The 14,578-nt window shown below is 35.8% G+C and overlaps 1 protein-coding gene across 3 annotated transcripts in view; it reads right to left on the minus strand.

Annotated features, from left to right (window-relative positions):
• Positions 1–14,578, minus strand: part of TMEM181 (transmembrane protein 181) — a 259,664-nt gene that overhangs the window by 207,966 nt on the left and 37,120 nt on the right. For all 3 annotated transcript variants that reach the window (XM_053710842.1, XM_053710843.1, XM_053710844.1), the window contains exon 2: positions 10,438–10,541. In XM_053710842.1, coding sequence (XP_053566817.1) covers positions 10,438–10,541 — 104 coding nt within the window. The remainder of the gene's footprint in view (positions 1–10,437; positions 10,542–14,578) is intronic.

The raw sequence follows: 14,578 nt of genomic DNA on the forward strand, positions 1-14,578 counted from the left end.
TTTTTTTTTTTTTAAACATTTGTCTGTTCGAATTGAATTTCAAATGTTTATCAAACATTCTAATTTCAAATATTGGTTTTTAAATTTTAATTAAAGGGACATGAAACCCAAAATATTTATTTCATGATTCAGATAGAGAAACATAATTTATGTAAGAATTTACCTACCTGATAAATTCATTTCTTTCACATTGGCAAGAGTCCAGGAGCTAGTGACGTATGGGATATACAATCCTACCAGGAGGGGCAAAGTTTCCCAAACCTCAAAATGCCTATAAATACACCCCTCACCACACCCACAATTCAGTTTAACGAATAGCCAAGTAGTGGGGTGATAGAAAAAAAAAAAAAGTAAAAAGCATAAAAAAAAGGAACTGGAAATAATTGTGCTTTATACAAAAAAACATAACCACCATAAAAAGGGTGGGTCTCATGGACTCTTGCCAATATGAAAGAAATTAATTTATCAGGTAAGTTCTTACATAAATTATGTTTTCTTTCATGTAATTGGCAAGAGTCCATGAGCTAGTAACGTATGGGATAGTAATACCCAAGATGTGGAACTCCACAGAAGAGTCACTAGAGAGGGAGAGATAAAAAAATAATAACACCATTTTCAGCTGAAAAAAAATAAATCCACAACCCAAAAAATAAGTTTCTCATAATTTGAAAAAAAACACACAAAAAAAAAAACGTAAAACATAAGCAGATGGATCAAACTGAAACAGCTGCCTGAAGAACTTTTCTACCAAAAACTACATCTGAAGAGGCAACAACATCAAAATGGTAGAATTTAGTAAATGTATGCAAAGAAGACCAAGTTGCTGCTTTGCAAATCTGATCAACTGAAGCTTCATTCTTAAAAGCCCACGAAGTGGAGACTGATCTAGTAGAATGAGCTGTGATTCTCTGAGGCGGGACCTGACCCGACTCCAAATAAGCCTGATGAATCAAAAGCTTTAACCAAGATGCCAAGGAAATGGCAGAAGCTTTCTGACCTTTCCTAGAGCCAGAAAAGACAACAAATAGACTAGAAGTCTTCCTGAAATCTTTAGTAGCTTCAACATAATATTTCAAAGCTTTTACAACATCCAGACAAAGAATTCTTAGGATTAGGACACAAAGAGGGAACAACAATTTCCCTATTAATGTTGTTAGAATTCACAACCTTAGGTAGGAATTTAAATGAAGTCCGCAAAACTGCCTTATCCTGATGGAAAATCAGAAAAGGAGATTCACAAGAAAGAGCAGATAATTCAGAAACTCTTCTAGCAGAAGAGATGACCAAAAGAAATAACACTTTCCAAGAAGGTATTTTAATGTCCAAAGAATGCATAGGCTTAAAAGGAGGAGCCTGTAAAGCCTTCAAAACCAAATTAAGACTCCAATGAGGAGAGATTGATTTAATGACAGTCTTGATACGGACCAAAGCCTGCACAAAACAGTGAATATCAGGAAGTTTAGCAATCCTTCTGTGAAATAAAACAGAAAGAGTAGAGATTTGTCCATTCAAGGAACTTGCAGACAAACCTTTATCCAAACCATCCTGAAGAAACTGTAAAATTCTAGGAATTCTAAAAGAAGGCCAGGAGAATTTATGAAAATAACACCATGAAATAAGTTTTCCAAACTCAATAATAAATCTTCCTAGAGACAGATTTACGAGGCTGTAACAGAATCAATCACTGAGTCAGAGAAACCTCTATGACTAAGCACTAAGCGTTCAATTTCCATACCTTCAAATTTAATGATTTGAGATCCTGATGGAAAAAAGGCCCTTGAGACAGAAGGTCTGGTCTTATAGGAAGTGGCCAAGGTTGGCAACTGGACACCCGGACAAGATCCGCATAACAGAGCCTGTGAGGCCATGCTGGTGCTACCAGAAACACAAACGATTGTTCCATGATGATTTTAGAGATCACTCTTGAAAGAAGAACTAGAGGTGGGAAGATATAAGCAGGTTTGTAAAACCAAGGAACTGCTAACGCATCCACCGACTCCACCTGAGGATCCCCCTGGACCTGGAAAGGTACCTGGGAAGTTTCTTGTTTAGATGTGAAGCCATCAGATCTATTTCTGGAAGACCCCACATCTGAAAAAACACATCTGGATGGAGGAACCACTCCCCCGGATGTAAAGTCTGACTGTTGAGATAATCCGCTTCCCAATTGTCTACACCTGGAATATGTACTGCAGAAATTAGACAAGAGCTGGATTCTGCCCAAGAAAGTATCCAAGATACTTCTTTCATAGCTAGGGGACTGAGTCCCACCTTGATGATTGACATATGCCACAGTTGTGATATTGTCTGTCTGAAAACAAATGAATGGTTCTCTCTCCAACAGAGGCCAAACCTGAAGAGCCCTGAAAATAGCACAGAGTTCTAAAATATTGATTGGTAACTTTGCCTCTTGAGATTTCCAAACCCCTTGTGCTGTCAGAGATCCCAAGACAGCTCCCCAACCTGAAATACTTGCATCTGTTGTGATCACAGTCCATGTTGGACGAACAAGAGAGGTCCCTTGAACTATACGATGGTGATCTAACCACCAAGTCAGAGATAGTCGAACATTGGGATTTAAGGATATTAATTGTAATATCATTGTATAATCCCTGCACCATTGATTCAGCATACAAAGCTGAAGAGGTCTCATATGAAAACGAGCAAAGGGGATCGCGTCCGATGCTGCAGTCATGAGACCTAAAACTTCCATGCACATAGCTACTGAAGGGAATGATTGAGACTAAAGGTTTCGACAAGCTGAAACCAATTTTATTTGTCTCTTGTCTGTCAGAGACAGAGTCATGAACACTGAATCTATCTGAAAACCTAAAAAGGTGACCCTTGTCTGAGGAATCAAGGAACTCTTTGGTAAGTTGATCCTCCAACCATGTTTTTAAAAAAACAACACTAGTTGATTTGTGAGAGATTTGGGAGAATGTAAAGACTGAGCTAGTACCAAGATATAGTCCAAATAAGGAAACACCGCAATACCTTGTCCTCTGATTACAGAGAGTAGGGCACTGGGAATCTTTAAAAAAAATCATTGGAGCTGTCGCTAGGCCAAATGGAAGAGCGACAAATTGGTAATGCTCATCTAGAAAAGAGAATCTCAGAAAGTGGTCTGGATGAATCAGAATATGAAGATATGCATCCTGTAAGTCTATCATGGACATATAATGATCTTACTGAACAAAAGGCAGAATAGTCCTTATCACCATCTTGGAAGTTGGCACTTTTACAAAACGATTCAAAATTTTCAGATCTAGAACTGGCCTGAATAAATTTTATTTCTTTGGGACAATGAACAGATTTGAATAAAACCCCAGACCCTGTTACTGAAATGGAACTGGTATGATTACCCCTGAAAGCTCTAGATCTTCAGAAAAGCCTGAGCCTTCACTGGATTTGCTGGGACGTATGAGAGAAAAAAAATCTAACAGGAGTTCTTACTCTGAATCCTATTCGATACCCTTGAGAGACAATACTCTGAATCCATTGATTTTGGACAGAATCTGCTGAAATGGCTTGGAAACATTTTAATCTGCCCCCACCAGCTGAGCTGGAATGAGGGCCGCACCTTCATGCAGACTTGGGGGCTGGATTTGGTTTCTTAAACGGCTTGGATTTATTCCAACTTGAAGAAGGTTTCCAATTGGAACCAGATTCTTTGGGGGAAGGATTGGCTTTCTGTTCCTTATTCTGTCGAAAAGAACGAAATTGATTAGAAGCTTTAGATTTACCCTTAGATCTCTTATCCTGAGGTAAAAAAAACTCCCTTCCCCTGTGACAGTTGAAATAATCTAATCCAACTGAGAACCAAACAAATTGTTACCTTGGAAAGAAAGAGATAGTAATCTAGACTTAGATACCATGTCAGCACTCCAATATTTGAGCCACAAAGCTCTTCTAGCTAAAATAGCTAAAGAAATAGATCTAACATCAATTTTGATGATATCTAAAATGGCATCACAGATAAAATGATTAGCATGTTGAAGCAAGTGAACAATGCTAGACAAATCAGGGTCTGTTTCCTGTCACGCTAAGCTTTCCAACCAAAAAGTTGATGCAGCTGCAACATCAGCAATAGAAATGGCAGGCCTGAGAAGATAGCCAGAATATAAATAAGCTCTCCTTAGATAAGATTCAAGTTTCCTATCTAAAGGGTCCTTAAAGGAAGAACTATCTTCCAGATATTAGTATGTATGATTGGCAAGAGTAGAAATAGCCCCATCAACTTTGGGGATTTTTTCCCAAAACTCCAATCTAACTGCTGGCAAAGGATACAATTTTTTAAACCTCGAAGAAGGAATAAAAGTACCAGGCCTCTTCCATTCCTTTGAAATCATATCAGAAATAGCACATTACTGACTGTTACAGATAAGGAACAGGACTTGGGAATTATTATTTCAGACGATTTAAAACTTAGTAAAAAAAAAAAATGTAGTAATGCAGCGAGTAAGCTAGCAGAATGCTTGGATGTATTGGTAGAGGTATTTGCAGTAGAAATAGTAAGGTTCTTATGCCACTTTATAGATCATTAGTTAGGCATCATCTTGAGTAGTGTGTGCAGTTATGGAGGCCATATCTTCAGAAGGATATTAACAAACTTGAATCTGTGCAAAGGAGGGCAACCAAAATGGTACATGGTCTAAAAAATAAAACTTACCAGGATAGGCTCAATTACCTAAATATGTATAGCTTAGAGGAGAGAAGGGAAATAGGTTATATGATAGCAACTTTCAAGTACGTTAAAGGGCTTAGTAAAACTGAGGCTGTGGGTATTTTACATAAAATGTAAAATTCAAGAACAAGGGGTCATGATCTCAAGCTAAAGGGTAGTAGATTCAGGAGTAATTTGAGGAAGCACTTCTTTACAGAAAGAGTGATTGATTTATGGAATAAACTTCCTCAAGAGGTAGTAGCGACAAACACTGTGGGGGACTTTAAAAATGCATGGGACAAGCATAAGGCTATCCTAGACACTAGATAAGTTTATAGTATTAGGTAATATCGGGCAGACTTGCTGGGCCTATGGCTCTTAGCTGCCGTCAATATCTATGTTTATAATCTATGTTTATAATCTATGTGTATAACCTCTTTTAACAAAGAACGAATATACTCCATCTTAAAGAGAAAAGAAGATTTGTCAGTGTCAATATCTGAGGTAGGATCTTCTAAATCAGATAGATCCTCATCAGAGGAGGATAATTCAGTATGTTGTCGGTCATTTGAAATTTCATCAACTTTATGAGAAGTTTTAAAAGACCTTTTTTGTTTATTAGAAGGCGGAATAGCAGACAAAGCCTTCTGAATCGCATCAGCAATTAAATCTTTTATATTCACAGAAATATCATGTACATTAGATGTTGAAGGAACAACAGGCATTGTGCTAGTATTGGTGGATACATTCTCTGCATGTAAAAGGTTATCATGACAACTATTACATACCACAGCTGGAGATATAATCTCTGCTAACTTACAACAGATACACTTATCTTTAGAACAACCGTTATCAGGCAGCAGGAATCCAACAGTGGTTTCTGAGACAGGATCAGATTGAGACATCTTGCAAATGTAAGAGAAAAAAAACAACATATAAAGTGATCAATTTCCTTATATGGCAGTTTCAGGAAAGGGAAAAAAATGCAAACAGCATAGCCCTCTGAGCATAGAAAGGCAAGGGGCATATAAGAAGTGGGGTTTAAATTAATAAATTATTTGGCGGCAAGTATGACGCACAACGCTAAATGAAATTTTTTGGAGCTAACAACATCCGGAAATGATGCAACTCGCGTCAACTAAGACGCCGGAAATTACAAATTTGCATCACCGAATGTACCTTCGCACCAAAAAAATTCTCACGCCAAGAATGACGCAATATCAGCATTTTGCAGCCTCCCGAGCCTAATTTTGCACGCAAAATTTTATGAAAACAGTCAATTTTAAAGAAAAGACTATACCCCAGGTAAGAGAAAATAACTTCCTAAATATGTTTTTCCCAATTTTGAAACTGATAGTCTGCAAAAGGAAATATACATAAACCTGACTCATGGCGAATATAAGTACAATACATATATTTAGAACTTTACATTAATACATAAAGTGCCAAACCATAGCTGAGAGTGTCTGAGTGTCTAATGAAAACATACTTACCGAAAGACACCCATCCACATATAGCAGTTAGCCAAACCAGTACTGAAACAGTTATCAGTAGAGGTAATGGTATATGAGAGGTAGAAGATGCATCTCTATGACCGATGACAGAGAACCTATGAAAAGATTTCCCCGCGAGGAAAACCATAGAATACAATAGGTGATACTCCCTTCACATCCCTCTGACATTCACTGTACTCTGAGAGGAACCGGGCTTCAAAATGCTGAGAAGCGCATATCACAGAAGAAAATCAAGCACAAACTTACTTCACCACCTCCATAGGGAGGTAAAGTTTGTAAAACTGAATTGTGGGTGTGGTGAGGGGTGAATTTATAGGCATTTTGAGGATTGGGAAACTTTGCCCCTCCTGATAGGATTGTATATCCCATACGTCACTAGCTCATGGACTCTTGCCAATTACATGAAAGAAATACAATTTTAAACAACTTTCCAATTTACTTTTATTATTTAATTTGCTTCCTTCTCTTGTTATCATTTGCTGAAATGTTTATCTAGGCAAGCTCAGGAGCAGCAGAGAACCTAAGTTCTAGCTGCTGATTGGTGGCTGCATATATATATTGATTGTGATTGGCTCACCCATGTGTTCAGTTAGAAACCAGTAGTGCACTGCTGCTCCTTCAACAAATGATACCAAGAGAATGAAACAGATTAGATAATAGAAGTAAAATAGAAAGTTGTTTAAAATTGTATTCTCTATCTGAATCATGAAAGAAACATTTTGGGTTTCATGTACTTTTAACATTTGGTAATATTTGTTTGAATAATCAAATGTATGTATGTTAACTATAACATTCAATATTGAATTAATTTATGCAATTTAAAATTTCGACATTCCATTTCAATTTGAATTAATGTATGCAATTTGAAATTTCCACATTTGCGATTGCAAATGTTCATAATATATTAAATATACATATTTGAAATTTGAATGTGTATATTTGAACTATTATGAACATTCGAAATCTAAAGCAACATTCGAAAATAACATTCGATTTTAAAAGAAATGTCATTTTTACCGATATTTAATTGTGTAAAACGAATATACAAAAGAATATTCATTCTAACATTCACATTTTGATTAGGCACGTATGCCCATTTCTAATCATAATCTACAGATGCTGAATAAAAGTCCCCATGTCGAATGTTTAAACTCCAGAAAATATGTAGAAATTGCCATTGTCGTCATTAATCAGCTGTTAATATCTGTAATATGTCAACTTGAAAACATATTGACATTGATAATACCAATCACCAGATAAAAGACGAATAAAATGGCAATTTCCAATGCATACTAATTAAACCACAGATGTTTCCCATGCATAATTATTAAATCACAGCTGAAACACATGTATATTGATTAATTGTTTTACACAGGGAAACGTGTATAAGTCTCACTAGGAGATCAGAACACGGGTACTGCGGGTGCAGTGGGCATGTGTATTTGCGGTGTCATTGTTTGTGCTACTTAAAAGGGACACTGAACCCATATTTTTTCTTTCATGATTCTGATAGAGCATGAAATTTTAAGCAACTTTCTAATTTACTCTTGTTATCAATTTTTCTTTGTTCTCTTGCTATCTTCATTTTAAAAGCAGGGATTTAAATCTTAGCAGCAAGCCCATTTTAGGTTCAGCACCATAGATAGGCACTTGCTTATTGGAGGCTTATATTTACCCACCAATAAGCAAGCAAAACCCAGGTTCTCAACCAAAAATGGGCCGGTTCCTATGCATCACATTCCTAAAAATATCACGAGAACATAGAAAAATTGATAATAGGAGTAAATTAGAAAGATGCTTAAAATTGCATGCTCTATCTGAATCATGAAAGAAAACATTTTGGTTTAGTGTCCCTTTAATGTAAAAGTGCTTTGTTTAAAATTAATTGATTAAAAGATACAATAAAACTGAAATACATTTCATGCACCTCCCTTTAATTTTGGAACCTAGATTACACTACAGGTAACTGAAGGAGAGTTGTTGCACATGTGCAAACACATCTGCAATGGGATGCAATGAAAGCAAGATTTTAACATGACAGCACCCACGATTAGTAGGAGGCAGGGAATAACCCCAATACTATGCATAGAAAAGTATTTAGTATTTAACATCCCTTTAAGCAAGTATTAGCCAGTAATATTCCATCTGGGGCTTTTATCAATAAATCTTAGCAGCTGAATTTAAAAAGTAAAAAATATCTGAAATAAGTTTTACATAATCATTAACAATTTGATTGTGATCAGTAAAAACAGGACTTCTAAGTATAGGACCATTTTCTGTCATTTCATAATTTAAAAAGTCTGACTGATCAGGTCTGTGGGAATTTTTGTAAACCATTTGATAATCACTAGATAAACTGCTCTAATCCCTTAAAAGTTTACAGAGGACTCTGTGGTAACATTGCTATTTTGTAATAATACATATATACTACTGATTAAAAGGGACAGTCCACACTAAAATTGTTATTGTTTAAAAAGATAAATAACGCCTTTACTACCCATTCCCCAGCTTTGCACAACCAACATTGTTGTATTAATATACTTTAATTTTTATTTGCTTTTCACAAGATACTGCTAGTTCATGTGGGTCATATAGATAACATTGTGCTCACGCCCGTGGGTTCTGCATAACACAGCTAAAATGCAAATCAATAGATAATAAATAAAATATCATGTGATCAGGGGGCTGTCAAAAGAGGCTTAGATACAAGGTAATCACAGAGGTAAAAAGTATATTAAAGGGACACTGAACGAAAAAAAAAATTATTTCATGATTCAGATAGAGCATAAAATTTTAAGCAACTTTCTAATTTACTCCTATAAAAAAAAATAATCTTTGTTCTCTTACAATCCTGCTTTTAAAATAAAGATGGCAAGTCTTAGCAGCCAGCCCATTTTAGGTTCAGCACCATGGATAGCGCTTGCTTATTGGAGGCTTACATTTACCCACCAATAAGCAAGCATAACCCAGGTTCTCAACCAAAAATGGGCTGGCTCCTATGCATCACATTCCTGCTTTTTAAATAAAGATAGCAAGAGAACGAAGAAAATTTGATAATAGGAGTAAATTAGAAAGTTGCTTAAAATTGCATGCTCTATCTGAATCAAGAAAGAAAAAAAATTGGGTTTAGTGTCCCTTTAGGGACAGTCAAGTCCAAAAAAAAACTTTCATGATTTAAAGGACCAGTCAACACAGTAGATTTGCATAATCAACAAATGCAAGATAACAAGACAATGCAATAGCACTTAGTCTGAACTTCAAATGAGTAGTAGATTTTCTTTCTGACAATTTTAGAAGTTATGTGTCTTTCCACTCCCCCTGTACCATGTGACAGCCATCAGCCATTCACAAATGCATACACACTTATTCTTGCACATGCTCAGTAGGAGCAGGTGACTCAAAAAGTTTAAATATAAAAAGGCTGTGCACATTTAGTTAATAGAAGTAAATTTGAAAGTTGTTTAAAATGGCATGCTCTATATGAATAATGAAAGTTTAATTTTGATTGAGTGTCCCTTTAAATAGGAAATGTAATTTTAAACAACTTCCCAATTTACTTTTATCACCAATTTTGCTTTGTTATGTTGGTATTCTTAGTTAAAAGCTAAACCTAGGAGGTTCATATGCTAATTTCTTAAACCTTGAAGACTGCCTCTAATCTGAATGCATTTTGACCACTAGAGGGCATTAGTTTGTGTGTTTCATATAGAAAACATTGAGCTCATGCATGCGAAGTGACCTAGGAGTGAGCACTGATTGGCTAAAATGCAAGTCTGTCAAAAGAACTGAAATAAGGGGGGCAGTTTGCAGAGGCTTAGATACAAAGTAATCACAGAGGAAAAACACTTATTATAACTGTGTTGGCTATGCAAAACTGGGAAATGGATAATAAAGGGATTATCTTTCATTTTAAACAACAATAATTCTGGTGTTGACTGTCCCTTTAAGATAAGGAATAGGGTATATGTTTGGGATAAAATGTACTTTTTTAAATGTATTTTTTTTTAAATATAATAGAAATGTGCATTTGACATTTCGTTTTATGAATGAAAGCCGAATATGGCAGAAGATAGCGCCATTCGATTATTTTCAAAGCCGGATTTATTTGTGTGAAAGTGCAACACAAAAACATCTGGATTTGCGCTTCCCGCTGCCATATTTGGCATCTGTATATAAAACGAAATGCCAAATTCCCATGTCTGAAATATACTAACACTGCTTGCAGGCTGTGTTTTCTACTGCATCTAATAGTACACTTACCTGCAATGCCAATAAATAGAGTCAACCCAAAGAATATAAAGAAAACGACAAAAACCAGGACAAAGTGACGTTTGGAGAGGGTATATAACCGCATTGGGGCCAACCTGCAAGATATAAAAACTGAAGTTAGCCTCAAAGAAAATTGAAATTCATAGGCAAAATGTAAGTTAAAATAATAATTAAATGAATCATGAAATAGTCTTTTAAAAGAAATAAAAATGAATTGTGCTATCACAAAAAATGTGTAAATAAAAATATCATTGTAATACATGAAACTTAAAAATAGTTGATTTAAAGGGACACTCAAGTCAAAATAAACTCTTATGATTCGGAAAGGAGTGTGTAGTTTTAAGACACTTTCCAGTTTATTTCCATTATCAAATGCTGTAGTCTTTTTATACACACACTTTCTGGGGAACAAGATCCTACTGAGCATGTGCACCAGCACACGGGGTATACGTATACTAGTCTGTGATTGGCTGATGTCTGTCACATGATACAAGGGTCCGGAAATAGGGGGGGGGGGGGGATTTGTAGTTAAAAAAAAATCTAGTGCTAGGTGTTAAATCATTGTCTTTTTTATGCACTTGTTAATTATGCAATTCTATTGCATTGAGTGGCCCTTAAACTGTAAAGCTTGTGTTTTATAAACAAGAGGTTATGTTTTACATGAAGAAACAAGAACAACAATAGAGAAGGTTGAGTTTGGTTTGCATTTAAAGGATGGAGCTTCTACATAACTTTCCTATGTCCTTTTTAGGTGTAAGCTTAAAAGGGGCACAAAAGCATTTGCTTGCTTGTTTTTGTTTTATTTTGCATCTAAAATAGGATGTTTTTCAAAATGTATAAAAAGTTTTGTTTTATGCTAAATAGATGTACAGATACTAAGAAAATAATATTTGTTTTATCCTTGTGAGATGTGTTATTGTCCACCAATAAATCAATGGGAATTATGTTTAACCAGCCACTGAATAATCAGGCCTTAAAAGGAGATGAAACCCAAACATTTTCTTTCATGATTCAGATCGTGAATACAATTTTAAACAGTATTTCAATTTCAATTATCTAATTTGCTTCATCCTTTAGATATCCTTTGTTGAAAAAAAGAGCAATACACATGGGTGAGCCAATCACACGAGGCATCTGTGTGCAGCCACCAGTCAGCAGCTACTGAGCCTATTTAGATATTCCTTTCAACAAAGGATATCAAGAGAACAAAGCAAATTGGATAATAGAAGTAAATTGGAAAGTTGTTTAAAAATCACATGCTCTTTCTAAATCATGAAAAGAAAATTGGGTTTCGTGTCCCTTTAAGACCCGCATACATTTCCTGATAAACTCATAATAAAATAAAGAGCTTCTACTTAATTGTAAAGGGACATGAAAGTCAACTTTAAACTTTTATGTTTACAATAGAGCATGCAATTAAAGGATATTTTGTAAATTTACTTCTATTATCAAATTTACTTTATTCATTCTCTTAGTATCCTTTGTTGAAAAGTATATGCAGGTAGGCTTGGGAGCAGCAATGCACTACTACAAATTGATGTCTACAAACATGCCTCTTGTTATTGTCTCATTAGATGTGTTCAGCTGGCTCCCAGTAGTGCATTGCTTCTCTAGGGATGACTTTAACTATGTGTTTAATCCATATGTAGGAGCTAAACATATAGTTTCGTGCAACCAATTGTGCAATAATAAATAAAACAATAATAATAATAATAATAATAATAATAATAATAATAATAATAATACAAATTACGTTTTCCTTTAGCTTTTTTTTTTATGTCTCCTTAATTATTTTTAATGCAAACTAAATTGTGCTCTTTCATAAATTGATAGACATGGTTAGTGGTTTCTGCCCATTAATGGGTCTTTCTATAACTCATGCATTTGTACAACATTTTGTATAGGCAAAACTTCTACCCAGTGCCTGCTGAAGCAGAGATCATAAATTCCCTGTGTTCCCCTTAGGACCTTTTTAGCAGGGTGCACCACCCGGCTGATTTCACTCACCACTGGCTAAAATGTTAGCCAATATTAAAGGGACACTGTACCCAAAAATGTAATTTCGTGATTCAGATTGAGCATGAAATGTTAAGCAAATTTGAATTTACTCCTATTATCAAATTTTCTTCATTCTCTTGGTATCTTTATTTGAAATGCAAGAATGTGAGTTTAGATGCCGGCCCATTTTTGGTGAACAACCTGGGTTATCCTTGCTGATTGGTGGATAAATTCATCCACCAATAAAAAAGTGCTGTCCAGAGTACTGAAACCAAAAAAAAGCTTAGATGCCTTCTTTTTCAAATAATGATAGCAAGAGAACAAAGAAAAATTGATAATAGGAGTACATTAGAAAGTTGCTTAAAATTGCATGCTCTTTCTGAATTACAAATTTACAAATTTGGGTTCAGTGTCCCTTTAAGCTAAAATGAATGAATATTAAAAATGTTACATTTTATTGCACAAATTATCATTAAATACATTTATATTAAATGATGCAATTGATTTGTGCTTTGGATAGCAGAAAATTATACACTTTTAGAAAATATTACACTGTCCCCATCTGACTACTTCATAATGCCACACAGCTGGCAACATTTTCCATGGAGAACACTGAATTCCTTTACTCCAAATAAAAGTCTTAATTTGTCCTACTAATCAAAACATGATTCTGTCCTGTCCTTGTTACAGTGAACAGATGCATTATCTTATTATTAATATTCTTTATTTATAAAGAGCCAACAGATTCTGCCAGCACTTATTTTAGAACAATTGGAATTAGATTCCCTGGAAAGAAATGCTATGAAGCACTCTCTGCCCAGACTGGGGTAGAGACAAATGATTCTGTTAAAATTTAATAGTTTACCTTAAAAGATGGGTACATACAGACATTTAAAATCAGTCTCTCTCTAGTTGCTGAGGTGACTTGTGAGACCTGTTAATTTTATATCTGGCCTTGATTATATCAATGAATTAATCGGTAATCACTGGTTACCGTCACCTTTCGATTGGGTTCGTGCTTGCCTACTGGCTGGTATCTATAAACATATCAGTTTCTGTTATCCATATTACTCTCTTGGGCTGAAGGGTGAGTGTGCCCTTGTTATTCTTTGTGTGTCAGAAATACAGATTCTGCAGCACTGTCTTAACCCCTTAACGACCAACGTCGTACCCTGTACAGCGCTGGTCGTTATGCCCTTAAGGAACAGTGACGTACCCTGTACGCTGCAGTCCTGGGCTCCTCTCTGCTGCGATCTCGCTCAAAATAGTGAGATTGACTATTTCTGCAGAAATAGATAGTGGGGCACTGCAGAAATAGATTTGTAGAGTTACCGATGAAGAGAGGGCCTCTGTGACAGCTGCGAGTACCTAAGATGGAGGCCATTAGGTCGAGGGGGGGAGGCTTAGAAAGCTGTTTGGGGGGGGAGTATCAGGGAGGTTGGGGGCTAAGGAGGCATCCTACAAGGCAGAATATTTTTTATTTTATTTTTAAATTAAAAAAAAAAAAAAATACCCTTTTATTTTAGTGCTGGCAGACTTTCTGACAGTTCTTAAGATGGCGGACAATTGTGGGGTGGGGGGAGGGAAGAGAGCTGTTTGGGAGGGATCAGGGGGTGGGATATGTCAGGTGGGAGGCTGATCTCTACACTAAAGCTAAAATTAATCCTACAAGCTCCATAATTAACCCCTTCACTGCTGGGCATAATACACGTGTGGTGCGCAGCGGCATTTAGCGGCCTTCTAATTACCAAAAAGCAACGTCATATATGTCTGCTATTTCTGAACAAAGGGGATCCCAGAGAAGCACTTACAACCATTTGTGCCATAATTGCACAAGCTGTTTTGTTAATAATTTCAGTGAGAAACCTAAAGTTTGTGAAAAAGTGAACGATTTTTTTTATTTGATCGATCGCATTTGGCGGTGAAATGGTGGCATGAAATATACCAAAATGGACCTAGATCAATACTTTTGGTTGTCTACTAAAACAAAATATATACATGTGAAGGATTATTCAGGGATTCCTGACAGATATCCGTGTTCCAATGTAACTAGCGCTAATTTTGGGGGAAAAAATGGTTTGGAAATAGCAAAGTGCTACTTGTACTTATTGCCCTATAACTTGCAAAAAAGCAA

The sequence above is a fragment of the Bombina bombina genome, chromosome 4 (genome assembly GCF_027579735.1).
Source record: "Bombina bombina isolate aBomBom1 chromosome 4, aBomBom1.pri, whole genome shotgun sequence".
Lineage (NCBI taxonomy): Eukaryota > Metazoa > Chordata > Amphibia > Anura > Bombinatoridae > Bombina > Bombina bombina.